We start from the raw sequence: 26,909 nt of genomic DNA, 5'->3' as shown, positions 1-26,909 counted from the left end.
TTAACTAAGATATTGGTTTGTACAGAGTGTTTTCCAGAACAGGGAACCTCATCCCCGAACAGTCCTGAACACCCTCGGGCTCAATGACCGCGACCCGCGACGGCTGCAGCGATGACTTTCGCTTACTCTGCCACTCTTCTTCCGTGCTCATTTTTCAGTGATTATTATTTCCCCATACATAGTGCTCTTCCAAAGCCACTGTTAATGCCCACAGCACCCCCCCCCCCCCCGGCGACCTTCCTCGGTGGCATCTGGCGTCCCCGCCAGCTGGGCGTTGAGGCGGCTTCCGCGCGTGACTGTCCAAAGCGGTTACACACTCTTTGCGTTGACCTAATTTTGAATGATCACCCTGTTAATTTATATCACAAAGAAATAGCAACGCAAATGATTATTCATTCAATAAATGTTGAATGACGCCTTGTCCTAAGAGGTGAGGGAAGGGCATGTCCAGTAGTTTCTCCTCTCCAAGGGCTTTCTGCTCGGCATCAATGAACCCTCGTTCAGCCGCCAAGGTCACAGCACTTGCTAATGAGGCAGAAGCAAGTTTTCAGTTATTACTGAAATTTTCGCTTCTATAGTGACTTTAAACAAAAATAATTTCCTCAAGGCCAGGGAATTAGGTCAGAGGCTTTATCTGATTCCACAGAATCCTTGTCACCACAGACAACTCAAGCCCCTTGACCGGACGATGGGTTTTCATTGTCCACACGGCATCCCTGACCACAGACATAAAATTTAAAACAAGCAAACACACCTGGAAAGGTGCTTTCAGGCTCTCTTACTTGTACTTGGATAAAAATTAATAACACGGGATAAAAGTCACGATAAAAGGAGCTGGAAAGCTATCTGGTTTGCCAATTACATTCTCTTTTTAACCCCGCCGTGAAAGGCCACTCTCCAAGTCCACAGCCCTCTGTGGGATGCGTCAAGCTTCGCCCACTGGGCGATCTACCCCAAATCAGCGCAAAGAAAACCAAAATTAAGCAGATAACAATGACTAACTTTCATTGACCACGTGTTATGTGCCAAGTCTGAGGAGGGCTGCCCACAAATTGTCTCTCTGAAGCCTCACAAACACAAAGAGGGAAGAACGAGCCCCACCTCCATTTTACAGATAAAGACACTGGCTCTTAGTGGTCACACATCTAATTAGCGCAGGGGGGTGACTAGGCCAGGCTTCTGCACCCCAGCACTTCCACTTCTGTCCCGCGACACCCGCAGAGAGGCAGTCATGGCCCTCCTGAGCTCGGAAACAACCTGGAGCTAACAAACACACTCACCTTCCAGATAACTAAAAATACCTGCCAGCAACTTCTCTCTTCCCCACTCCTGCCTTCAGACTACTACAACAGAGACAGAACGAGTGGTCAGACGTCATGTTCACTCCCTCTTCTGTCTCCTCAGCTGCAGGAATTGCAGCGACAGACGGGAGCACGGGGAAGGAGTCAGTCCAGACTCTCCAGCCTGGACCAGGGTTGAGGATCTGGGCCTCAGGCCTCACAGAGGGAGAGCAGCCAGCGCAGGCGACGGGGAGGGAGGGCATCTTCCAGCCCTCACTGTGCTGCAGGAAGCCACATCAGTATCTCGTTGAAGATACTAAAATATAGCGAAGAAGATGCAGGATACAGCTGTACTATGTAGCTATAATGTGTACAGCATCTACACACATGAGTATATACTGAAGTTCCAGAAAACAAACAGTCTGGGCAGTAGGAAAGGGAGTTTACAGTCGCTGCAACTAATCTGACCAAAAATCCCAAGCACGTTACATTTGTAAACGTTCCCATGGTTTCTCTTGATCTTAAAGACAGCCCGTGGGTGCTGCCTGGGCTTTGTGGCCTCTTGAAAGGATCCTGGTGGAAAAAACAGTTTAGTTACAGTTAATCAATTTAACGAACCCCTCCTATTAGTGGACTGGATTGACTATGCTTGCTTCCATCCAGCTGTATATTCCTCCAGGAAGGCAAAGTCCAGGGGGGTGTGGTGATCCAGCCCCGACTCCACCTCCTGAGGAATCAGAAGCAAACCATGGCTCCCGAAAGAGCAGGTGACCCGGGTTCTTGTCCCGGGTAGGGTGAATGACTTGTTTCCCTCTGTCATGAAGCTCCTCCCCACGAGCCGGCCGGACAGGAAACGCTTAAAGGCGCTTGTCGCTATAAGGTTTTAATTCACAATTGAACGGCGCCTGTTTTCTCTTCTACCTTAGATGAGAGGCATTAAATGCAGGCACAGGTTCCATATTAGTGGCGACAGCACTTTGCCCCCCACGGACTCCTGCTGCGTGCCACCGGGTCAGAGCAAACCGACTTAGCCTTCCCCACGGCCCCCGGCTACGGAGTGTCTCGGGCCGCAGAGCGGTCGAGGAACAACAGCTTTCCTGACACGTCCTGTACGCGAGGCCTACAGGTGACTGCGAGATTATCCTCAGGAAAATAAGACAAGTCATCGCTGTCGATTCTTAGCAACGAACAGCATTTTTAAAAACAAGCTCACCCGCTCACCCATGAGCTCTGCCTCAGGGGTATCTTTTGATTCTGTTGGCTCCGGTGCGCGAAGCACTATTTTTTATTTTTGCTGCAGAATGACACAGGTCACTAACTTCCACAGGCCGTCCCCACACCAACCTTCTGTTAGCTTCTTGTTCGGACCTTTTCCCCTGCGGAGCCTTTGCCGGGGATTCTATCAAGCAGTGGAGTCAACGGGTGTGTGTTTCATGGACGTTCACAGACAAGCTCGCTTTTTCAAAGGCCCACGCAAACAAGAGGTTCATTTCTCTGCATTCTCCATCTCTGGGAAGTTGACCAACATCCCTGAAACAGCCTTTCTCCTCCTACCGTAAACACGCCTGTCCAGTGATTATTTGGGGTCCTTGCGTCCTTGCCGGGAGTCTGTCTCGTCTGTACCCACCTGCGTCATCGCCAGCTCTCCCTGCGGCCCAATTCTGTGCTCTGTTTTTTTGGACATGGTTTTTATTATTTTTCTGCATGTTCTTTTGCATTACATTTTAATTCCCTGAGCGTGCAAAGGATACATTTGTAAGTTCATTACGAAAAAAAGTGAAAACAGATGATTCCCCCGAAACAAGGCGGTCGCGAGAAAATGTAAAAAGCTTCAAAATAAATTTGACTAAGTGATTAATATGAAGTAACATGAGGCCTCCAATTCGACCCCAAGACCCTCAGGAGTAAGACAATCCAAGCTCCTTATCTTATAGGAAAAACCCAAAACCCAAAGTCCAGCTGAATGACTCGCCTGACAGGTTACATTTGACTAGACTCGTCCGAAAGCTGCGGATGCTACAGGAACCCAGTGAAACATTATTAGGCGGGGACGGTCCTTTCACGAGTGAGCAGAGCCCCATGAAGTCTGTCCTGAAAACATGTGCAAGCAGCCAGTGGCAAAATTCCACTTCTGGATCTTTCCTGTAGAGCTAACCGTTGTCTCAGAAATTGTCCTGTGTGGCTGGACCCCGGGAAGTGGGGGCAACATAAGACCCTACTCCAGAGTGTGCGGTTCCAGGCCAGACGGTTAACAGAAATCACTTAAATAAAAAATGACTCTTGAAATCACCCACACGTCTAGGTCCCCCGGAGAGGCCCAGACAAATGCCTTCACCCCCTGGGGACAGACCGTGTCTTCCCGCCGAGCCCCCAACAGCCGGGCTCCCCGTCAGCAACAAACAGGCCCCGGCTCTTCGGCCTGTCGTGGAGGACACGCTGGCTGGAGCTAAGAGCTGTTGGTTCTGGATCCACATCTTTAAACACTAGGCCGCAAGAGTCTCACCCAGAGGGACTCGGGAAAGAAACAAAACCGAAGTCCCGCCTGCCTGCACCCTGCCTGCACCCTGCTCTCGCCGCCTAGACCAGGGGCCTGAGCGGGCCACCGCGTCCTGTGGGGTCTGTCCGGCTCCCAGGCCTGCATGGGGACACAGCCCTTCGGGTCAGAGCTGCAGAGGAGGCAGGCACAGCCCGCAGGCAGGCCCTGGGGAGCACGGCTGGCGGGGTCGGGAAGGAGTCGCCGAGCTGCGGGACCCCAAGAGGGAGACAGAGACAAGGGGGGGCGGTGGTGGAGAGACGAGACCACGAAGCAGAGAGAGGCTGCGGGGAGAGAGGTCACTTCCCGGGGAGGGAATTCTGTCCCCAGCGTAATCTTCACCAGGTTCATCATCGCGGGGGCTGGGCGGAGACAGGGGGCACGGCCGGCCGCACTCCCCGTGTCACCCCGCTGCCCCGCGCCGAGGCCTGGCGCCCTGGGAGGAGTGACCTGCGCGCAGCATCCACACCGCAGACAGTGACCCCAGGGGACTTTCCAGACGAGGGCTTGGTGGGGGCAAAGGACCTTGTGGCAGGATGAGCTCGCTGAGCACTTGGAAGTGTCTCTGATATCAGGGCCCCGGGCACCCAGGGCCAGGATCGGGCACCCAGGGCCAGGATCGGGCACCCCAGGGACAGAATCGCGCACCCCAGGCCCGGAGGCCCCAAGGAGCCGGGGAAACTGCCGGGAGGGCCGGCGAGGGGAGGGGCGCTGCCCCCCGGGGGAGGTAACCGGCCGCGTCTGGCCCGCGAGGAGGAGAAACGCGCGTCCCTCCCGCGCCCCCCCATCTCCAGGGGGACGGCGTCCCCGCGGGGCTAGCCCGCGCCTCTCCCGGCGGGAACCCCCGGGGCCGCCGAGTCTGGTCCTGAGCAGGGCTGGGCTGCGCCCCGCGGCCCCGCGCCCCATCCCTGCGCGCGCCCCGGCCTCCGGGAGACAGAGGGTCCCCCGGCCGTCGCGGGACCCCGGCCCTTTCCAGCTCGGCCACGCGGAGGGCGCGCGGGCTGCTCGGCGGGTCTCGGGGCGCAGAGCCGGGCGCCTCCCCCAGCCCCTCCCGCGGGCGCGGCCCCGCGCAGGTGTCCACGGGGGGATCCCCCGACCCTGCCCTGGACGCTCCACGAGTGCAGCGCGGCGCCCCCCACCCCCGGCTCCCGGCGAGGGGCCGCAAGCGACGTGGGGCGCGCCCCCCACCCCCCGCCCGGGCACCCCCCCGGCGCCGCGGGCCCGCGAGGGGGATCGAGTCTTCCAGCCGCCGGCGCCGCAGGTGGAGACGCCCGAGGAGCACCCCCGGGTCCCCCCGCGCCCCGAACCCCCAGGCTCCCGCGAACACAGAGCCCGCGCGGACGCGCCCTCAGGGGGGCGGGGTCCACTCGTCCCTGCTCGGCTGAACTGCCAGGTTTTGGGGGGCTATGTGACAAAAGGGGGCGTCCGCCCAGCACACCCGTCGTGAACAGCGCAAACGTCTACCCTCCCCGTGCTCGCGGGGCTCCGGCCGCGCGGGGCGCCCCTCGGAGCAGCGACGCCCCCAAACACCGCGGGGGGGGCGGTGTCATTCACAAAGAATAAGGGGGGCAGGGGCGGGGGGCGCAGGACCCCGCGAGTCCGAGAGGCTCAGCCGCGGCCGCCCGCTCGCCGCTCCGGGGGTGCCGGGACCCGCTCGCGCGCGGCCGGGGCGCCCTCCCGCCCCCCGCCCGGCCCCCGCCCGGCCCCCGCGCCCCAGACCCCGCGCCCCGGACCCCCGCCCGCCCCCCGCGCCCCAACCCCGCGCCCGGCCCCGCCCGGCCCCGCGCCCCGGGGCGGGCCTCACCCTTGACTTGGCTCTCGTACTCGGCGACGATCTCTTTGTCCCTGCGGCCTCGCGCGGGCGCGGACATCCTCGGCGGGGGCGCGGGCCCGGGCCCTGCTCGGCTACTGCGCCCCGCGCGCGGGCTCCATGGGCGGCGGCGCCTCCTCTAGGGCCGCGGGGCGGGCGCGGGGCGCGCGCGGGGGCCCCCCTCCATCGTCCGGCGCGGGCGGGGCGCGGCGCGGGGCGCGGGGCCGGGGCGCGGCGGGTCCTCCCGGCGGGCGGGCGTCGGGGCGCGGCGCGGGGTCCGGCGGGCGGGCGGGCGGGCGGGAGCTCGTCCTGGGCGCGCCCCGCGACTTGAGGGCTCGGGAGCCGGCGCCGCCGGGGCCTCCGCTCGCGGCCCTGCCCGCCGCCGCCCGCTGCTGCCCCCCGCAGGCCGCCCGCGCCCCAGCCCGGCCCGCCCGGCGCCCGCGGGGGCCTCGCGCGCTGGGGGTGCACGGGCTTCGGCCGCGCACCCCGCGCCCCCCGCCCCGCCCCGCGCGAGGCCCCCGGCCGGGCCTGAGGTGGACGCCGGTGGCCACCCCGGCCCGGCCCCCCGCCCAGCCCGGCGACGCCCCCGCCCCCCGCGGGGGCTCCCCGCGCCCCCCAATACCTCAAGCCGGGGCTCCCTGCGCCCCCACGCCCCCCAGCCCAGCCTCCCCGCGCCCCCCCACTGGGGAACCCCCTGGGGCTCCCCGCACGCCCCCTCCCGCCTCCCCTCTCCCCGGACCCCCCCAGTGCCTGGAAAGTTCCACCCCGGGGTGGGGTGCTCGGCCGGGGTCCGGCCCTCCCAGAGCTCGTGGGGGGAGCCGGGGTTACGCGTCTCCGCGACAGGAGATGTGACCCCAAGACGCGGACCAGGCGGGCGCGGACTCCGGAAGGTCGGGGCGTTGGAAACCGGGGGGCAAAGCTCTTCAACGGGGTGGAGAAAACACCAGCCTGGACCCGGGTGTCCCCACTCGTGAGCGGGATATGGGGGGCGGGGGGCACCAGGACATCCTCGGGCTGTGGGGCGCACGGTGACCCCGGGGCCCTGCCCCGGCCCCCCCTCCGCGCCCCGAGGCTACGGCCTCGCCCACCACGGACCCGCCCCGACGCCCCGCGCCCGGCCAGGGGGCTGTGGGCCGACACAGACCCGCAGCCGTCCCGTGGGGCGAGAGGGAGCTCCCCCCTTTGGGGAGCCCCAGAAAGGAAAATGCACCGCAGGAGAGGTCTGGGGAGACAGGTCTGGGGGTGGCGTGTAAGTCGGGGTGAGGGACGTGTGGTCGGGAGCCTCCCTGGAGGGGCCGCGGCTTGCCGTGGGGGGAGGCGCCTCCGTCCTGGGGCGCTTTGCAGAGGGTTACAAGGAGCCCCCCGGGAACCCCCCTCTGCTGGACAGAAAACACCCGAACGTGTGACTTTCCAACGGCCGGTGCCGCGCAGCTTGTGATGCCCCCCAAGTCTCTACTGCACAGCTGCGGGGCGGGGTGTGGGGAAGAGTTTCTTCATTACTTCAAAGGCCCCCCCTTTTGCCACACAGGGTGCGCCTGGACCCCTGAGTGCCCTAGTCGCATGTGGACCCGTCTCGTGCCAGAGTGGGGGGGCGCCCAGAATAAGGAGCAGAGCCGGGAAGGGCGGGGGGACACCAGGGAGCGGCCCTTGGCGCTGAGCTCAGGCCCAGCCTGTGGGCGCCGGCGCTGCTGCCGGTCACTTATTTCTCACCTGAGGGAGCCCCCAGCCGCGGGGGGCTGCTCGCTCGTTGCCGGCCCAGCCAGGACACGACCGCGGTGGCAGGAGCGAGCCAAGGGGGGGTGGCCGGCGTGCGCCAAGGGGGGGTGGCCGGCGTGCGCCAAGGCGGGGTGACCAGCGTGCGCCAAGGCGGGGTGACCAGCGTGCGCCCCAGTCCGCGCCGTCCTGGGTGGGTACACGGGCGACAGTCACGCGCCTCCCCGGCCTCAGCCGCCCCGTCTGTGAAGCGCGCCGGCCTCCCGGGAGTGTCCGCCCCGAGACCAGCCCGCGAGGCGCTCGCGCAGGCCCAGGGCCCGGGGTGTCCGCCAGCCGCTCCGCAGGCCCCTCCGGCCCGCCCCGCCTCCGCGCAGGAGCGACCGCTCTGGGTGACAGCCCGGCCGTGGCCGAGCGGTCCCCTGGACCAGGGAGCTCGAGACCGAGGGATTGTGGCCCGAGGGCAGAGGCGGCCACCGCCCGCGCAGCCCAGCGCGGCCGGGGTGTCAGCGCGGGCCACCCCTTCTCCGCTTCGCCTGTTGATGTTTCCTTCTCTCTCTGCACCTGGGAATAAACGCACGTTTCCCCTTTTAGTTGCCTCCTGACTGTTTCCATGGACATTATTACCTCGATTGTAGTTTTTTTCCAAAAGAAAGTCATTTAAAAAATAGGGGCCGTCTCCTGCCCAGCCTTGATTTATCCTGGAGCTCAATCAACTCCTTTTTTTTAAAAAATGTGGACATCTCGACATCGGGGAGTCACTGTTTCCTTGTCCTTGAAGACGGTCCCAGCCGTGTGGCGAGCGGCTGCCGCAGCCCTGCGAGGTGGACACTTCCGTCCTCATTCCTCAGATTAAAATCTGGGGCTCAGAAAGTCCAGCACCTGCATCCATGGCTTTCCTACCTCCTGCCCCCCGGGGGCTGCTGCAATGTTCGTTCTGCCTCTGGCTCGCCTCATCTGCCCAGCTCGAGCCCTGTCCCCGCACAGCGCTGGAGACCCCAGGCCGGGGAAGCCAGGGTGTCGCGGCCAGGGCTGGGGAGCTGGCCCTTCTCCACGGCTGGGACTTTGCTCCACCTGCTGGTAGCTGCCTTCTTCGCGCTAAAACAAGGGTGGCTGCCTGCGCTGTGCCCCTCGAGCCTCCTGCGCCCCTGACACACTCTCACTTTGGGGGCACGCTGTGAGAAATTTGGAGCCCCCGAGAATGAGGTCTCTCCTACGGAGGACCCACCTTGTTCCCCTTCAGGACCGCCCCACATTCCCCTGCGCCAGGGACTTGCAGGGCGCAGAGAGAGAAAACTCGAGAGTCGCCAGGGAGAGACCCGTGGGGAGGCTGACCACGGCAGCCTTTACCTTGATTCGTGGTTTGATTTAGCTCTTTCCCTGCACTCGTGCCTGGCTCTTCTTCTGCCCGTTCCCATCGCCCCACCAGGAGGGGACTTAGACGGGGGCAGCTTTCAGGCCCGCGTGGCCCTGCTTTGGGTCACCCTTGCCTGATCCCACAAGGGGTCGGGTGACTTCGGGGGCTTTGTTTGGAAACAATATGGTTTCTCTGCTCTCTGTGGCCCACCAGTTCTATCAGAGCTCCTTCCTCGCAAGACCTCAAGCACTGGAGTATGCGTTGTCTTGATGCAGTGCATGGCAGAGCCCATTTAAAGAAGGCGGGTTTGGGGGGGCTTGAGGTGCCCTTCGGCCTGCTGACGCTAATAGGCTTGTGGTGGAAATTAAGTGCAGTGTGTATAAAGCATTTAAGCGCTTAGTACCAAGCCAGTCACATAGTAAGTGCTAAATAAATGTTGGTCGTTCTTGTTCTTGTCATGATTACTTTGGTACGAAAGTTAAAGTCCAGTTTGTGGAAAAACCAGTGCAATTGTGGAGGGCCTTCTACTGCGGCTATCGGTCTCTTATTGACCTTCTTGTTTGAACCGTCTGTGTTCGTTGAGAATGTCTCTGTGTATCATGGGTCTTGCGGTTTATTGGCTTATTGTGTCTGCATTTCCCATATACTATCTCAAATTGTTTATAGAATGATTTCCATAATTGATTCAGTTTAATCCACTGATATTTACTGAGCGTCTATTAAACGGAACGATGTGACATGGCTGATATTTGATCATTTTTGTCATAAAGTTGACAATGTCACATGAGTCAACCCAATAAGCCTCACACACTTTGGTTAGTCTAAAACTTCAACAGTGGAGGGTGGGGACAGGGAGGGGAGGGATTGGGGTCAAAATAAGGGGGTTGCAATTGTATGGGGAATATAAAAATAAAATTTATTTTTAAAAAATTAAAAAAAAAAGAATAAAAAAATAAATAAATAAAACGTCAACAGTAAAGCCATGGACACATCTGTGGGGGAGGTCAGTGGAACCAGGTCTAAATCCAGAGAAATCCACTCACGCGCAGGCTGGATCAGACCAGCGCAGTTTGCTGGAGGTCGGTCAATAGGCCGGGGTCAGTATTTGAAGAGAAAGTTGGCCCATAATCTAAAAACAGCCTGAGAAAAGGGGGCATATAAATAGTTATTCTCCCTTTCTGGAAGAGGAGTAGTAAAGGAAAATTGTCGAAAGAACCTGCCAAGTACATTCTGATGCCCTGTCTCTGGCAGGGAGGCGGTAGAACGAAACAATAAAGGTGAGTTTAGATGTGATCCTGGAGGGGCCAACGCAGGCGCGACTGACAAGAGACGGGAGAGGAAGGTGAACAAGAAGGCGCGGTCAGGAAGTAAAGGTAGTCGGGAGACGCTAAGCCAAAGAGAACAATACAATGAATGATTCTTCTAAAACACTCAATTGTATAATTAAGCTCCCACCCCCCAATTCATCTCTGATTTTCAAGAAAACTATTTAAAGCCAAAATAAATTGGGCTTTAAAATATCTTTCATTTCCTTTGAATAAAATTGCTTTGAATATATTTAGCCATCTGCTCAAAATCACCTGTTTCCATTTTACACAAATCATTATTAAAATAGAATTTGCTTTGTTTCATCTCACATTCATAACTTCCACACACCCACACATAATAGTCTTCTCATCAGTTCTATTTTCTGATTTGAAATCCTACTACGGCGCTTCATGCGGCTGCTGCACAATATAAGCAGCCTATGAATATTCGATGAGCCCATCCTGATGAAAGTGTTAAACCCCATCCCTCACACGGAAACAAACGCGGTGGTATTGTTACTCAGAGGAAAACAGCCAGACTTAGGCAAGAAATGGCAGCTGCAATTCATTTGCGGGACTCAGCAGTGGATGAGTACTGTGGGGTCATCGCTGATAACCAGGTTCATGGCACCAGGGGCACAGATATCCTGGCACTTATTTACAGGAATGACACACTCCTCCCCTTCTTGCTGTCAGACTTTGGCAGTGGATATTTTATTTTATTTTATTAAGATTTATTTATTTACACAAGCACTGGGTACAGTCAGAAGCGCGGGAGGGGGAGAGAATTCACCAGAGCCAGAGCGGGGAGCAGAGCAGGCAGAAGGACCGAAGGACACTGCTGAGGGGAGCAGCGGGCGGCAGGAGAGGTCTGAGCGCCATGTGGGATCCTTGTTGGTGGCCGGGGATCGAACGGGCGCTGCAGAGGCTGCGGGCAGCTTCACAGTCCAGCACTCAACTGCTGCACCACCAGGGAGGCCTCTGGCAGTGGATATTTTAAGGTGGCTTTATTTTGTCGCCTCCTCTAAGGAAAAGGAACACGCATTTGCTGTTGATGGAAATGTAACTTGGTGCAACCACTATGGAAACCGGCCTGGAACATCTTCAAAGAAGTCAAAACAGGAATGCCATAGGGCCTAGCAAGACCACAGCCAGGCAGGGACCCAGAGAGTATGAAATCATGAGTGGAAATATTGACGCATTCCTATGTTCACACGAGGGTGGTTCGCGCTGGCCCAGACCTGGGGCCCGTCTAAGCGTCCATTGATCGGCAACTGGGGAGAATGTGGAGGAGACGCTCGGTGGAATACTACTCAGCTGTTAAAAATGACGAATCAGTGGCTTCTGGGACAAAATGGCTGGATCTTGCGGTGTTTATCCTGAGAGAAACGAGTCAGAAAACACAAGACACTGACCAGACCCCCCACCTGTGGAGTGTGAGCGAGCAGAGCGCAAACCAAGGAGAGAAAGATCCTCGGGCTCTGTGAGTAACGCGGTGGCTCCCGGGGGAGGCGCGGGCGAGGGGGCGGCAGGGCGGCGGCCCCGGAGGTGGGGTGGGGGAGGGGGAGCGGCAGGTGCACGCAGGGGGGTCTCCAGCTGCACCCCAAGGCCAGCAGCTGTGCAGACGAAACCACAGCTTTGAAGATGGCGCGCGTCTCAGCGCAGGCACCTGGGGTCCGGCTGCGCTCGAGGCCCTCGGGCAGCGGCGGCGGCCCGGCCCGGCCCGGCCCGGCCCAGCAGTGACCCCACGCGAGGCGCCGGTGCTCGGCCGGGCGGTGCGGGGCGCGGCGGGGAAACGCGTGTCCTCGGCAGACGTCACCCCTCGCCCCAGACACGTCGCGTTTGACGCGCAAATTGGAAAATTTCAGTCCGTGGCCGCGGGGCCGCCCGGGGTGTGGGGGGCTCGGGGCGCGGCGGCTGCTCCGGGGGCGCCTTTCCCTGCCGGCGCCGCACGGGCCCAGCCCGCTCCGGGCCGCGTGTCCCCGCTCGGGCCGCTCCGGGCTCGTCGCGCCAGAGGCCGCGCGAGGGACGCTCCGCCCGCAGCCGGCTGCCCCCGCGCGGGACGCGGGCGGCGGTCACCGGTCACCGGGGAGCGCGGCGCTGCGCCTCGAGGCCGGCGCCTCCCCCCAGCCCCGCGCCCCCAGCTCGGGGAGGCCGGCGTCGTGGCGCGCGGGGCCGGCGGGGACGGCGCTGCGGGCTCGGCCCCGTCACGCGACCTCTTCGGCCTTTGTCTCCGCGCCGCGGCCGCGGACGGGCGGGCGGTGTCCCGTGTCGCCCCGTTCACCGCGTCCCGCGCCCGGGGATCGCCGCCCGCTCGCCCCGCGCCCGGGGGCCCCGCCCGGCTCCGAGCGGCGTCGGGCGGGCCCGCGGGCTCCGGTCAGCGAGGCGGGGGAGAGGGACGCGGCGGGGACGCGCGGACAGGCCGGCCCCGCGTGGCGGCTCCGGGGACGGGGACGAGGCCGCGGCCAGGGCGCGGGCCGGAGAGCGGGGAGGAGGAAGCCGCTTCCACGCGGCCCGGGGCGGGAGGCGCGGCGGGCACCGGGCCCTGAGCCCGCGGGCTGCGCTCGGACGCCTCGTCCCGGAAAGGCCGGACGGCGGCTGGGGGTGCTCTGGGCCATCGCGCTTCTGCGGGTTTGTCCTGCGCAGCGACCCCGGGGAGCGAGTCGCACACGCGGGCCTCAGCTCCCCCGGCAGGTGCCGCCCGCGCCGCCCGCGCTCCGGCTGCTTCTCCAGGCCCCGCGCGGAGACGCGTCCTGCGGGCTCGAACCTGGGGCTTTCGGCGTCGTTTCCTCCCCAGGGAACGCCCACGCCTCCTTCCTCCCGCGCGGCGGGGGCGTTTCTGGGGGGACGCGGACGTCATCTCCAATGTCTCACCGCTGTCGACGCCCGTTGACCGACGCCCGTTGACCGTCGGGCCGCCTGCCCCGGGCGGGCGAGCGCGTCTCCGCGGCCGCGGGTGGGTGACGGGGGGGGGGCGCGTCCACGGTGCGGCCGGACCGTCAGCCGCAGGGGGCGGCGCAGACCGCGGGCGCCGTTCGCTTCACTTCACGCCGTGAGCTGCTGCCTCCTGCGGCTGCGGGACCAGACCCTCCGGCGGGCGCCACGGCGGCCACTTTCCTCCAAAACCAAATCTGACTCTGAAAACGTCCCCGGCGCGGGCGTTCACAGACCTCCGCCAGCCCGCCCGGCTCGCCCGCGAGGACGCGCGTGTCGGTGCGCGGCGGCCCTGCTGCCCCTGGCCCGCCCGGCCGTCGGGGGAGCGCACGCGGGGCCGGGCCCCGCCGGCACCAGGAGGCCCCGTGGGAAACGCCGTTAGGCCCCTGAGGACCGTGACGGGGCAGGATTTATTCAGCTCAAGGGGCTTTAAGTGAAATTTGCACGGGCACCAATGACTGTGTCGCGTTTAATAAAAACAATCACGTTCGTCTTCACAGCAAGACCAGTTAGAAGGACGGCGGCCGAGACGCCTGTGGTGCCTCCCGCGCGTCGTCCGCTGCCGGTGACACGAGCCCGCTCTCCACGAAGGACGACCGTTCTGGGCTCCAGGCATCCGGTCGCGAAGGGCAGGCTTCCCGCAGGAAGGACACGGTCTTGACTCTCCCGCCTGGAGGAAAGGCGCCTAGACGCCTCGCGACGGGCCGTCCAGCTCCAGCCCCAGGCCGCGGCGGAGAGGCCGTTCCCAGGCCGTTCCCAGGCCGTTCCCAGGCCGTTCCCAGGCCGTTCCCAGGCCGCACGCCCACGTCCCTCCCTCCTCCTCCTCCCAGAGCAGCCCCAGGGAGCGGGAAACCGCGTCAGCGCAGCTCCCCGGCTCCCTCTGCTGGCGAGGCCTGGCCCTACACTGGGCCGCCAGGCACTGTCCCCGCGGAATGAAAACGTTGTTTACTCCTACTGTGTGAGCTAAACCTGGCAACCGATGTATTTAAAAGTGCAAGTACAACATTCACTCTGCGTCTCTGTTAATCTCCGTCCAGCCGTCACCTGCCATGTGACCTCTCCCAAGCAGACACGGGTTTGCATCCACGCACCGACCTCAGCACCATCCAGCAAGACCTGGGCAATCCGAAGTCCTGTCTGTCCACACACCGTCCATGCGGAGCAGGATTCCCCCAAATTACGCAACTGTGTTAAAATATTTAAATTCAGACCTATTATGTACCTACCTATTGACTAGCAAGGAATGCAGAATGAATCAGAAATTACTATTTAGAGTTTGCTACTGATGTGAGGTTTTCCACATACGATCTCATTTCACATTCACAACCCACCCCACAAGGTGCTCCTCGTTAGCTCCGTCTCACATAAAGGAGCCCGAACTCAGAATGAGCAGGTCGCCGGCGCCAGGTGCCCAGGCAGAGGCGCAGAGACGGGTGTTACCCCAGGATCCGTGTGACTCCAAGGCCTGGTCTTCCCACTACACAATGCTGCTTCCTAGAGTGAGTTTAACTGGGTGAAAAGAGCTGACGAGCGCTGAATCAGTCACCTTGCAGAAGTGAGCGGAGAAACATTTTAATTTCATTTTCTGAAGTGCCTGTCAGGTAGGGAAGCACAGGGACAGCATGACAGGACACAACCCCGGGCCCCTGAGGGCACCTTAAAGAGCATCTACACACATACACACACACGCCCACACACACACACCCTCTGTACAGTATTAGTAGTGCTTTAAAAAATCAGATCTTTGCTCTAAAAGAATTAACAGTTAATTCTTGGTCATTAAAAATGAACCCTCTAAAATACTGGTAAACCTCATTTTAAGCTCTGTTTTAAAGTACTGATACCAATGAAGTAACATTTTTCTTCTTTGAATCTTTTCTTGTAAAATTATAGTTTTTTCTTTTTCTAAAATAGCAGGAAGTTCCTTCCAGTTTTTAATAAAGATAAAGGGGGCGCCCATGGCCTTGAGCAACCTCAGGGGCGCGCTGTGGGACACAGACGTGTTTCCGCAGCTGCCTGCGGTCATGGCGTCCTCCACCACCGGGACGGAGCCGCAGGAGCAGGCCTCGTAGATCCGGTAGCACTCCGTGTTCACGCCCGCGGGGCACAGCGTGAGGTCGCTCTGCAGCAATGCGTCTTGATAGTTCTTCAGGCTTTCGTTTGTCTCCTGAGGCTGCCACCTAGAAAAGCGGGAGAAACTGTAGTTTTCACTTCATGAAGCATATCTTTGTAAAAGAAAAGATCTTCCTTCCAATGTGCGCTACAGGAAATGGTCAACACACTACAGCGATGACGGGCAGGAAAGGTCAGTAAACTCTCGCCTAGACTGATTTCTAGAAAACAGGGAAGAATCACTGCCGCCATGTTGGTGACGGGCATGATCTGGAAACAGTAAGAAAAATGAAGTCTCAATTTTATAAGCAGGAAAGGACAGAGGCACGCCAGAGAGCAGAGACTCACGAAAACTCGCTCGCCACTGTGAACCATTGGAGAAACACAAGTGAGCGCTGCCGTGAGGTCGCTGCGCAGAGAACAGGCCAGCTCCCGCCTCCGCCGCACGAGAGGAAGCACGAGAATCACCCCGTTTCTACAATAAACTGCACCTCACACTCGCCCCAGCCCAGACACGCGGCCCTGACCTCTGCTCCCCGCCGCCTGGACGGGCCGACTCGCACGAGGTCAGCCTGCACCTCCTCAGGCCTGGCTCCGGGTGGCCCACGAACACTTCCCTTGGTCACTGCACAACAGCAAATGCTCTGCTCCTCCTCCCGAGTTATCTCCACTCCCTCTGCCTGCGCATTTTTTTAAACAATGGAATTTATTATCTTCTGAACCACAGCGTGTCACTGACTCATCACCTCCGACCAGCCTTCAAATTCCAAGAGGGCATGGACATTGGATCGCTCGCTGCTGGGCCCTTCACCGTTCACACAGCTTCTGGCAAATAGCTGCTCTGGCTATTTGCCAGAAACTGCTTGATAAATACTTGTTGCTTGATAAATATTTGTTGACTGACTAAATACACTGTGGTTCGCTAATGAAAGAACTGGGCGCTAAGCTTTCTAAGAGTATCTGTTAAAATGTAGAACAATTCTAGCTCCAGAAGGACTCTTTGCTTTGCTGACTGCTGTGTGCACATGAAACTCTATTTTTTATTCAAAAACAAAATGAGTGATTGCAGAATTTCTTCCTCTATGCCAGGACTACCATGTAAAAAACGAAAGGAAGAGAACCTGACTTAAATCCATCCATCCCTTCCCTCCCCAGCGGCCAGAGAAGACTCTGTGGGAGGCTCCATGTTACACCTGGGCATTCGAGGAAGAGGAGGTGTGACACCTTCCTCATGTGGCGTGGGGTCCCGAAGGGGGAGGAGGACTGCCTGCCAGTCCTCTGGCCTGCTGAGCCTCTCGGGGGGCCAGGCACCACGATCTCTGGGCCCACCTGACACATTAATGACAATGGCATCTGACCGTCCCCAGGTTTTCTTTTCAAGACAGACAAGCGCTAAGGGAGGTTCTCCCCACTGTACACGTCTGCACCCGGTTTCCTCAGAACCATCCCAATCACGACCCGTCTCTAGTGAGTCTGCTCTTGGTGGTGCTGGCAGCGTCTCTGTGGAAACCTGTGCTACCACATAAGTCAGCTTAGACTGGAGAACAAGATGGATGAATCAAGTCAATGCAGAACTTACTGTTCTCTTGGTGAAACCCAACAAAGTTTATCATTCTGGTATTTTTTCAAAATGTTCATCAGTGCTTGTCTGGATGAATTTTCATAAACGGTTCCTAGGAAATTGCATACGTATGGTCTTTCATTATAGAGCATTGCCCAACTTGCTTCCACCACCGGAAAATTTCTGTAGCTATAAAAATAAGTGCATGTTAGTTAACAACGTATGACAATAGCACTGGCAAAATCTTCCTGATTCAAAAGTGCAAGTCCTAGAGTTTAGTCTAGAAACACATGACGGTATTTTGTACTTACGTGGCTACTCCTAGCGGCCACTGGAAAACATCCACGCCGTTAACCCAGGGGCTGTCGTATATGAGGAAAAGCAGCTCCACAAAGCCTCCGTTTCTTTGGAGGAACTGGCTTATCCATTCATTATTACACTGTTCATTTCCAAGCAAAACAACAGCAACGTGCTGCAGTTTTTGAGTTTGTACTAAATTTTGTACATAAAGCAGCCACTGGGTGGCATAAAAGACCTTTGCTTTCTCTCGTCCATTTAAAATGAGAACCACGTTGTCCACGTCAATGGAGAAGTATCCCGGGGCCACAGCAGGGCCTGTGATGAAACTGTGAAAAAAAATCGTCACTGTTAAGTGAGTTCTCGATAAGATGACTCACGTGCTAGTGAAGAGTCTGGAAAATGCCCTGATAAAGAACACGTGCACAAACTAAGCAGTTCGCAGGGCTCTCAGTCATTGATTTCTGTATCATTTTTTGGTTTGTAAATTATTTCAGAAAATTCATTTTCATAAAAAAGGTATACCAAACACACGGCTGGTCCTTGCACTTGAATAGCTGCTGCGATTCCCCCTGCTCTGTGGCCAGCATAACTCCCGCCTCCCTCATTCAGCTTGTGAAGGAACAGGACTCCTGCAACCCTAGCACGGCTGGAGTGGGAGAACAGGCATGGGACAGAGGGGCTGTATTGTCTCTGTGAAACCTGCATGGATCCAAGGTCAAAATGCAGTGTCAGTAACCATGAATGTCATCTCCTAAACTTTCATCTCCGTGATGAGTAGTAAGCTCGTTAACAACATCTGGAAATTCTAAAAAAAGGATCAGACATATTTTATTCTATCATGATCTACAGAAGTTTAACTTTTTCATAACTAGAAGATGCTCAATGAAAATATCGGAAGCGAACTTGGATAACAGTGACTTAAGTCATTTAGCATCAGCTCTTGTTCATCCACCGGGCAGACACTAAATGGATGATGATAAAGCCTATGCTGGGACATGAGAGCATTCTGAAGGCAGATTTTGGGGGGGACGAGCAAAGGCCATGGTGAGCAGAGTAAGCTTCCCTCCGGGAGGTTAAAAATAAAGTTGCCCTGTGACATTAAACTGTAAATCAACACATGATGGATATGAGCAGAGAAATGCCAAATTCCTTCAGGAGACAGGTGGACCCAGACTAGATGGCCATCGAACTGACCATATCAATACAAAGAATGTATAATAAGGTAGTTGTCGGGCTGCACATGGTGGAGAGGCAACAGACAATGGAAACACAGGACAAAGAAGAACTGAAGGGAAAGAATGCAGTAGTGATTAAAGTAACAGTGAGGCTAAAAACCTGCCCCACTGTTACAGTGGTTTCTGTGTGTCAGGTACAGTTGGAAGTGTTGTACATCTACCAAGGATTTAATCTTCAAAGCAATCCTGTGAAATAGGAAAGATTATCTGCTGTCTTTTAATTTAGGGAAATACAGGCATAAAGTTAAGAGATGTTTGCAGTCTGACAGCGAGGGAAAGGTGGAATATGAACCAAGACAGTGACTCCAGAGTGTACGCTCTGAACAGCACTGTCATTGGCTACACAGCTCAGAGGTAGCAGGCTTCATCAGCAGGCTCAAGGTCAGAGTCCTGTGCATGCACTCATACCCCGAGCACAGGCTATGACTGATGCTGGTTCAGTGCTGAACCACGAGTCATTCTTCATTTATAAATGAAGTACTTCTACTTTATAACAAACTGTTAAGCCAAAAAGAACCAGGACCTAATGATTTGGGAAATTCTTGTTCTACTCAGAAGCACTACCTATAGGCTAACTCCCATGTTTTGATTCTACATTTAATCAAACAACCCTCAGATAATTGGGTATCATTATAGTCTCCCTATATGGAAAAAACTTGCTGGTCAAGACAAGAATGTGGACTGACTGATAGTTCTACTTCCATTCTCTGTTATTTACTTGGTATTTGGGGTTACGTTCTTTGGACTGAAGAGTTGATAAGAATCAGCATGCGTGCTCCTGGCCAAACCTGGAATACTAAGGATATTCTTTCTATTTTTGCTTCAGAACAGTGGTGAGGCTAAAATTAAATGATGTAACTTAAAGCACTTTGTAAAGTAAAGGTTTATTTAAATACAATGTAGGGCCTCCCTGGTGGTGCAGTGGGTTCAGCACAGTGCTGTGAAGCTGTGCCTCTGCAGCACTGGTTCTATTCCGGGCCGGCCAGGGAGATACCTGAATGTCGTGGCAGAACTCTCCTGTCTCCCCACTGCTCCCCTCAGCAGTGTGTTTCAGTGCATCCGCCTGTTCTGTTCCCTGCTCTGTCTCTGATGAATCCTCTCTCCCTCCTGCGCCTCTCACCTGTACCCCAATTCTTGTATAAAAAAAAATAAATCTTTAAAAAACAAACAAAAAATACAATGTATTTATGCTTTTTTACAAATATCCTGATAGTGCTTAAAAACTCTTTCAGTATCTTCAAGATATCCATAATGATTGCTGTGGGAAATAAACAGAACACTACTAGAAACCAAAATCTTTGGTTCACATTTTTCTGCCTAACAATATGAAAAATGCATCCAGTTTTCAAAAGTAATTATTTTTATCTTCATCTCTGTAACTAAATCTAGTAGAAAACAGCATTATTCCATATAGCAAAAATAGCACATTTTTTCCTAAATGAAATGATCATAATTTTATCTGTTTAAAAACCATTGGAAAGGGCCGCCCCTGGTAGCGCGGCGGTTGAGCACTGGGCTGCGAAGCTGCCCGCAGCCTCTGCAGTGCCGGTTTGATCCCCGGCTGCTGGCAAGGGTCCCACATGGTGCACAGACCTCTCCTGCCCCACCTGCTGCTCCCCTCAGCAGTGTTCTTCATTAGTCTGCCTGTTCTGTTCCCCGCTCTGGCTCTGGTGGATTTTCTCACCCTCTCATGCTTCTGACTGTACCCAATGCTTGTATAAATAAATAAATAAATAAATCTTTAAAAAAAAAAAAACCACCTTTGGAAAATATGTAGTCATAGAAAAAAGTCTTATAAAAAGCTCCAAAAAAAGTCTTAACAATATCTCAGTTTTACTGAATCTAAAAAAGAATTTCTGAGTATTGCATTAAGATAGTAATCTGTGCCACCAAATCATGATAGCATTCATTTGTGAAATGTAGTAATAAAAATTTCAAAACTCAAAGCAATAGCTTTGATAGCACTTGGTTATTATAAGAATACGTGAATATGACTACCGTATGAAAGAGAAAAACAAAATTGCTTTTAACTTTACATTATTCCTCAAATACAGAATAGTGAATGCTTATCAACAATCAAGTGTTACAAAATTTGAAGCATAAACTTTTCTATGTAATTAGAAGTGTTTTGATAAAAATGAGGCAGATACATAATTTGAAGAAAAGTACTTTCCTACATCCAGTTCATAAGAAAGCATTCACAGTACCTATGAATCCACATTCATAAGATTTATCTCTCTTTCATTCACAACAGAACATTGTGGAACTATTTTCCATAAATAAAATGCCCTCTTGTTTTCTTCTAGTGTTTACATAAAACTTTGCACAGAAACACAGCAAAGGTTAATGATGACAATTAATACCTGTAATGTGTTCTTCCTACAACTGAATTTCCCTCTCTCCACTGAGCGCTCACATCAGCAGGATCAAGAACACCTTCAAAAATATGCTCCCAGAGATACAAACCTGGTAATTAAAGAAACAAAGACAAAAACATTTACTTGTCACGGGACCTTTACTATCTATCCTATGCCGAAATGTGGCACATTACAATGGAAGCTCACCATTTAGCACTGTTTCTACTTTATAACAAACTGTTAAGCCAAAAAGAACCAGGACCTAATGATTTGGGAAATTCTTGTCCTACTACTCAGACTGCAAGAGGTGAAATTAGGAGGTTCACTGTCAGGAAAGCATGCTCGGAGGGAAGACCAAGGGTGCAGCTGGCTGTTCTTTGACTAAGGCTTCAGAGGGATGAAAGGTCCTACGGCCCAGCTACATGGAGGGTTCTCTGAAGATATCAGGTGTGCCGTTTTTGGTCTCCCTCAGCTATCACAGCAGCAGCCAGAAGCAGAGGCCCAGGGAAGATCTGTGGAGGCGCTTGTGGAGAAGAGAGGGTCCTTGTGATACAGAGGGCAGGTGTGCTTGGCTGCTGGGAAGGTTCTATCAGCAGAGGCACCGCTAGCATGGAGTAAAGAGACAGAGAAGATGTGTATTAAAAGAGAGCAGCTGGATTTCAAAATACTGCCAGCGGGAAGAGGCCGGCCAGACCATGGGCTGCAGACGCAAGCGACCCTGCACGGGACGGGAAGGGTGACGCCGGGGCCAAGCTGCGTTCCGAGCCGCAGATTATGTCAAGACCTTGAAACCTGATAGTTTGGCTGGATTTCAAAACCACTTGAACCAGTGATTCCATTTTCTCCCTTTGGAATGGGAACGTCCTGTCACTGGGCTTGGGCACAGGTTAATCAACACAGTGTTTGATGAAACTCATCTGGCCACACTGTGCTAACCACATTTAAAAGATATGGAAACATGAAAGCCCAGAAAGATATAGGTCTAATTAAAAACTACAATGAGGAAAGAGGAAGTTAAAGGAAGAAAAGAATACCAGATACTTTAGAGAGAAAAAAATGCTAGAAGTTGATCATTGGAGACTGGAGTCTGGGTGACTGCAATGTAGAGGCCAGTGTCATCTTCACGGATGTATATTTATGTTCATGTAAATGTGCACGAATTTATGAAACACCAGGGGCCATGCATTATCCTCAGCTTACCCAGCACTTTCTCAATTAGTACTTTGCATTTAAATGACTTACTGTACATAAATCCAACTCAAGTTTAAAGGCCAATTAAAGCTCCTTTTCAGTCACGAAATCCTTGGACACCCAACCTTTGCTGAGGGTCCCCTTCTCTAGCTGAACATAACATATACCTGGAAACACAAGAATTTCCCGATACTTCTGCGGGCAACCAAGTTTAATCACCTACATGTCACATCTCCGTCCAGCACATCTGCACTGCACACTGTCCTATCACAGGCTCTGAGAAGTCTGCAGCGAAGACCCTCGGTCGGCTCAATGTTTCCCAAATGTGTTTTTCCCATCATGGGTGGGGCCACGTCTTATGCTTGTGCGTTAACTATCCAGCAATTATATAGCTTCATGAAAATTCAGTCGACACAGCACTTCGACATGAGCCCGACACAACCACTGTCCATGCAGCGCTGCCCTGCTGAGACCAGCAACGGCTGTGAGGGATGCACGTGTGCTGCGCGTGTTTACAGGGGTGTTGTGTAACGTAAGAGAATAGAGGAGGGGGAAAAAACGCCTGATGCCTTAACGCACAAAGGCTGAAATACACTATCCAGCTATGGAATGAATGGATTTGAAGCTGCTTTTTCCATGTCTGGCGCTACAGTCAACTCACCGATGGCAGCTTTGCCCCAGATCTGCACGCGCAAGTCCGGTTTTCCTCTCGTGGACTTATTTATATGGAGACTAGTCTTAAACCTGTGTTGTTGCTCATTTTTCTCGTCGCCTTCCCAAGGGTTCCATTCTTCCCCGCCCAGCGTGGACTGTCCTGTGTTTTAAGAGAGCGACAGTGTTGCAGGCAGAGCCGCCGCTGCAGAGAAACTCACGACATTTAAGAACGCCGGGGGCTCCCGCTGGCGCCCACCTTCAATTCTGTCCGAGGAGTAAAACAACTGACCTGGGCTGGCGACCCTCACAGCCGGAGGGGAGGGCCTGAGAGTTTAATGTTCGCTGGGCCTTTATTTCGAGAGAGCTTAGACAAAAACGCGGCGGAGACGAAAGTACAGTCTCTTCCCGGCAAACCTAGCATGGGGGCGCAGGGCCCGGGTGCGAGCTCCGAGCTGGATGGTGACAGCGATGCCCGCCTCCCGGGGCCCGCCTGCGCCTGGGGGCAGGTGTGACCCGGCGCCCGCGGACCTGACGGGGCGGGCGTCGGGGCGGGCGTCGGGGGCGGGCGTCGGGGACGCTGAGCGGTGAGACGGGCGCCCGTCAGGACTGTCAGCCCCGTCAGGACCTTCAGCCTCGTCAGCCCCGTCAGGACCTTCAGCCTCGTCAGCCCCGTCAGGCCCGTCAGGCCCGTCAGCCCCGTCAGGACCGTCCGGACCTTCAGGGCCGCCAGCCCCGTCAGCCCTGTCAGGCCTGTCAGGCCCGTTAGGACCGTCAGGCCCGTCAGCCCGTCAGGACCGGTAGGCCCGTCAGGCCCGTTAGGACCGTCAGGCCCGTCAGCCCGTCAGGACCGGTAGGCCCGTCAGGCCCGTTAGGACCGTCAGGCCCGTCAGCCCGTCAGGACCGGTAGGCCCGTCAGGCCCGTCAGCCCGTCAGGCCCGTCAGGACCGCGGGCCCCGGGCGGCCGTGGGGACCGCGCGCGCGGCCGGGGCGCCGGGGCACGGCCGAGTCCCAGGAAGAGCGCCCCGGTCGGGCCACCCGCGGCTGCGCGACCCGCCCCCGCCCCGCCCGGCGTCCGGCACGGAGCGTCGCCCGCGTCCTACCTCGGCCGCGCCGCGCCAGCTCCCGCGCCGGGAACGCGCCCGCCCTCGGGCCGCGCGGAGACGCGGGGGGCGCCCGGCGGCCGTGCCCGAGGAAGACGCGGTAGGCGGCGTAGAGCGAGAAGAGGCAGTACAGCGCGGCGAGCAGCGAGCACAGCCGCCGCCGCGTCAGCCGCATCCCAGGCGGCCTCCCGGGGCCGCGCGGCCGACACCCGGCCCGGAAACCGTCGCTCGGCGCGGCCCGGCGTCCGGAGCAGGCCCCGCCCCGCCCCAAGCCACGCCCCCAGCCCCGCCCCAAGCCACCGCCCGCTCTCAGGCCCTGCCCCGCCCCCGCGCCGCCGCCCGCGCTCCAGGCCCCGCCCCGCCCCCAGCCCCGCCCCCGCGCCGCCGCCGGCTCTCCAGGCCCCGGCCTCAGACCCGCCCATCAGGTCCCGACCCAGCTCAGGCCGCGTCCTTAGCTTCGCCCGCCCAGCTCAGGCCCCGCCCCCAGATCCTCCCAGATCCCGCCCCGCCCGCCCCGGCCCCGCCCCCGGGCTGCCCCCAGCCCCGCCCCCGCGCCTCCACCCGCTCTCCAGGCCCCGTCCGGCTCGGGCCCCGCCCTCAACCCCGCCCTACCCCAAGCCCCGCCCTCACCCCGCCCCAGCGATTCCGCCCGCCAGCCCGGGCCCAGCTCAGGCCCCGCCCTCATCCCCGCCCCACCAAAAGGCCCCGCCCCCAGACCGCCCGCCAGCCCCGCCCCACCCAGGCCCCGCCCCACCCAGACCCCTCCCCACCTAGGCCCCGCCCCGGCCCGCCCCCCACCCAGGCCCCGCCCCACCCAGGCCCCTCCCCACCTAGGCCCCGCCCCGGCCCGGCCCCGCCCCGCCCAGGCCCCGCCCCACCCAGACCCCTCCCCACCTAGGCCCCGCCCCGGCCCGCCCCCCCACCCAGGCCCCGCCCCACCCAGGCCCCTCCCCACCTAGGCCCCGCCCCGGCCCGGCCCCGCCCCGCCCAGGCCCCTCCCCACCTAGGCCCCGCCCCGCCCAGGTCCCGCCCCGCCCAGGTCCCGCCCCTGGGATGGCCTTGGGGTTCCCTACCCCGCGCGTCCCGGACCCCCGCGGGGCGCCCGCCGCTCGGCCCCGCCTCCTCCGGCGCGCGCCGCGGCCCGGCCACCGAAGACGAGAGGCCTCGCGGCCCGCCGGCGCCGCTGCGGCCCGGAGCCCAGGCCGGACCGGGTCAATTTGGGCTCAACATGGTTTTTCGAGGAAGAAACGGAAACATCTCATAAAACCTCACTGTGCGCCCGGTGGTGCCGCGCCGCTCCCCAAATTTATTACGTTTTACTCATTTCCGTAACGATATAATTTAGGGGGCACATGTCACCCCTCGCAGGTTGCAGCCCCACCGCGTGCGCCCCGTGACCCAGCGGGCCCCGCTCAGCCCGCGCAGCCCGGGCTCCCCACCCCCACCCGGGGCGCCTCCCGGGGTCCACGTACCCCCACCCGGGGCGCCGCCCGGGGTCCACGTACCCGGCCAGGGTATTTTCGGGGGGCAGCTGTTGACCAGCTTCCCCGGGTCCAGCGCGACCTCCCGGGGCTGAGCGCGCGCTCCCCACGCGCGGGGCCGCGGCCTCCGGCCTGGCCTGTCCCCCGGGCGTGCGGCAGGCGGACCCCTGGACACCAGCGCCCTGGGACGGAATCTGCCCACGGAGGGGGCGGGAAGAGAGCGTCCTGCGCCCCCATCCCGCAGCCTGTCCGCTGCGGCGCCCAGGCGCGCCCCGGTCCCTCCCCGGCGTCGGCCAGGCCCGGCCTGTCCCGCCCCCCCCCCCCCCCCCCCGCGCGCCTCAGCTGCCCGGGAGCCCCGCGGGTCCCCCGGGAGCGCCTGCCCCAGGCAGGGCCTCAGCCGTCGCCCGCCAGTAGCCCCTGCGCTGCCCCCGCGTCCTGTGTCCACGCGCGCTGCCCCCGCGTCCTGTGTCCACGCGCGCTGCCCCCGCGTCCTGTGTCCACGCGCTGCCCCCGCGTCCTGTGTCCACGCGCGCTGCCCCCGCGTCCTGTGTCCACGCGCTGCCCCCGCGTCCTGTGTCCACGCGCTGCCCCCGCGTCCTGTGTCCACGCGCGCTGCCCCCGGCGTCCTGTGTCCACGCGCTGCCCCCGTGTCCTGTGTCCACGCGCGCTGCCCCCGCGTCCTGTGTCCACGCGCTGCCCCCGCGTCCTGTGTCCACGCGCTGCCCCCGGCGTCCTGTGTCCACGCGCGCTGCCCCCGCGTCCTGTGTCCACGCGCTGCCCCCGGCGTCCTGTGTCCACGCGCTGCCCCCGGCGTCCTGTGTCCACGCGCTGCCCCCGCGTCCTGTGTCCACGCGCTGCCCCCGGCGTCCTGTGTCCACGCGCGCTGCCCCCGCGTCCTGTGTCCACGTGCTGCCCCCGGCGTCCTGTGTCCACGCGCTGCCCCCGCGTCCTGTGTCCACGCGCTGCCCCCGCGTCCTGTGTCCACGCGCTGCCCCCGGCGTCCTGTGTCCACGCGCTGCCCCCGCGTCCTGTGTCCACGCGCTGCGCCCGGCGTCCTGTGTCCACGCGCTGCCCCCGGCGTCCTGTGTCCACGCGCTGCCCCCGCGTCCTGTGTCCACGCGCTGCCCCCGGCGTCCTGTGTCCACGCGCTGCCCCCGGCGTCCTGTGTCCACGCGCGCTGCCCCCGCGTCCTGTGTCCATGCGCGCTACCCCCGGCGTCCTGTGTCCACGCGCTGCCCCCGCGTCCTGTGTCCACGCGCTGCCCCCGCGTCCTGTGTCCACGCGCTGCCCCCGGCGTCCTGTGTCCACGCGCGCTGCCCCCGCGTCCTGTGTCCACGCGCGCTGCCCCCGGCGTCCTGTGTCCACGCGCGCTGCCCCCGCGTCCTCTGTCCACGCGCTGCCCCACGCGTCCTGTGTCCACGCGCGCTGCCCCCGCGTCCTGTGTCCACGCGCTGCCCCCGCGTCCTGTGTCCACGCGCTGCCCCACGCGTCCTGTGTCCACGCGCGCTGCCCCACGCGTCCTGTGTCCACGCGCGCTGCCCCCGCGTCCTGTGTCCACGCGCTGCCCCCGCGTCCTGTGTCCACGCGCGCTGCCCCCGGGCGTGGTCTCCGGGACGCAGGAGGGACCGCGCGGCCGGAGCCGTCGAGCGCAGCCGGGGCGGCGACCACCGCGAGGGCCGCGCCTGCTGGGAGGCCGCTGGTCTGGAGCCCCCTCATCCTGGACCCGCCACTGACCGACCTGAGCACCAGCGACCCGGGACCCCCCGGGCAGGGGCAGCGCCTCCCGCCTTCTCCTTGGAACGCGGGTCCTGCCCGGCGACGCCGCAGAAGCGCCTTCCGAGGACTCAGGCTGTCCACACCCCTGGGGCTGGCTGGGACTGGACTCGGGGGGCCGCTACGAACACTCTGGGGGCTCTGGAGGGAGGGCGCAGAGATCTGCTCATCTGGGCCAGGACACGCCTGCTGCGGCCGCCTGCTGCCACTGCCC

The 26,909-nt window shown here is 59.1% G+C and overlaps 2 protein-coding genes across 3 annotated transcripts in view; both read right to left on the bottom strand.

The window, feature by feature from the left end:
* Positions 1-5,684, bottom strand: part of SRGAP1 (SLIT-ROBO Rho GTPase activating protein 1) — a gene marked incomplete at both ends in the record, with an annotated part of 175,481 nt that extends 169,797 nt beyond the window's left edge. For both annotated transcript variants that reach the window (XM_084256215.1, XM_084256216.1), the window contains one exon: positions 5,618-5,684. In XM_084256215.1, coding sequence (XP_084112341.1) covers positions 5,618-5,684 — 67 coding nt within the window. The remainder of the gene's footprint in view (positions 1-5,617) is intronic.
* A 9,012-nt stretch (positions 5,685-14,696) lies between these two features.
* RXYLT1 (ribitol xylosyltransferase 1) lies at positions 14,697-23,616 on the bottom strand (the record flags this gene model as incomplete). Its single annotated transcript, XM_084256191.1, has 6 exons — positions 14,697-15,111; positions 16,623-16,793; positions 16,916-17,230; positions 20,503-20,605; positions 22,349-22,501; positions 23,442-23,616. The coding sequence occupies 6 exons, from the start codon at positions 23,614-23,616 to the stop codon at positions 14,697-14,699; spliced, it is 1,332 nt and encodes a 443-aa protein (XP_084112317.1).
* Positions 23,617-26,909: the final 3,293 nt, after the last annotated feature.

The sequence above is a fragment of the Talpa europaea genome, assembly GCF_964194135.1.
Source record: "Talpa europaea genome assembly, chromosome: 15".
Classification (NCBI taxonomy): Eukaryota; Metazoa; Chordata; class Mammalia; order Eulipotyphla; family Talpidae; genus Talpa; species Talpa europaea.
Note: the sequence above shows the minus strand (reverse complement) of the source record. Positions and strands in the feature narration are given on the sequence as shown.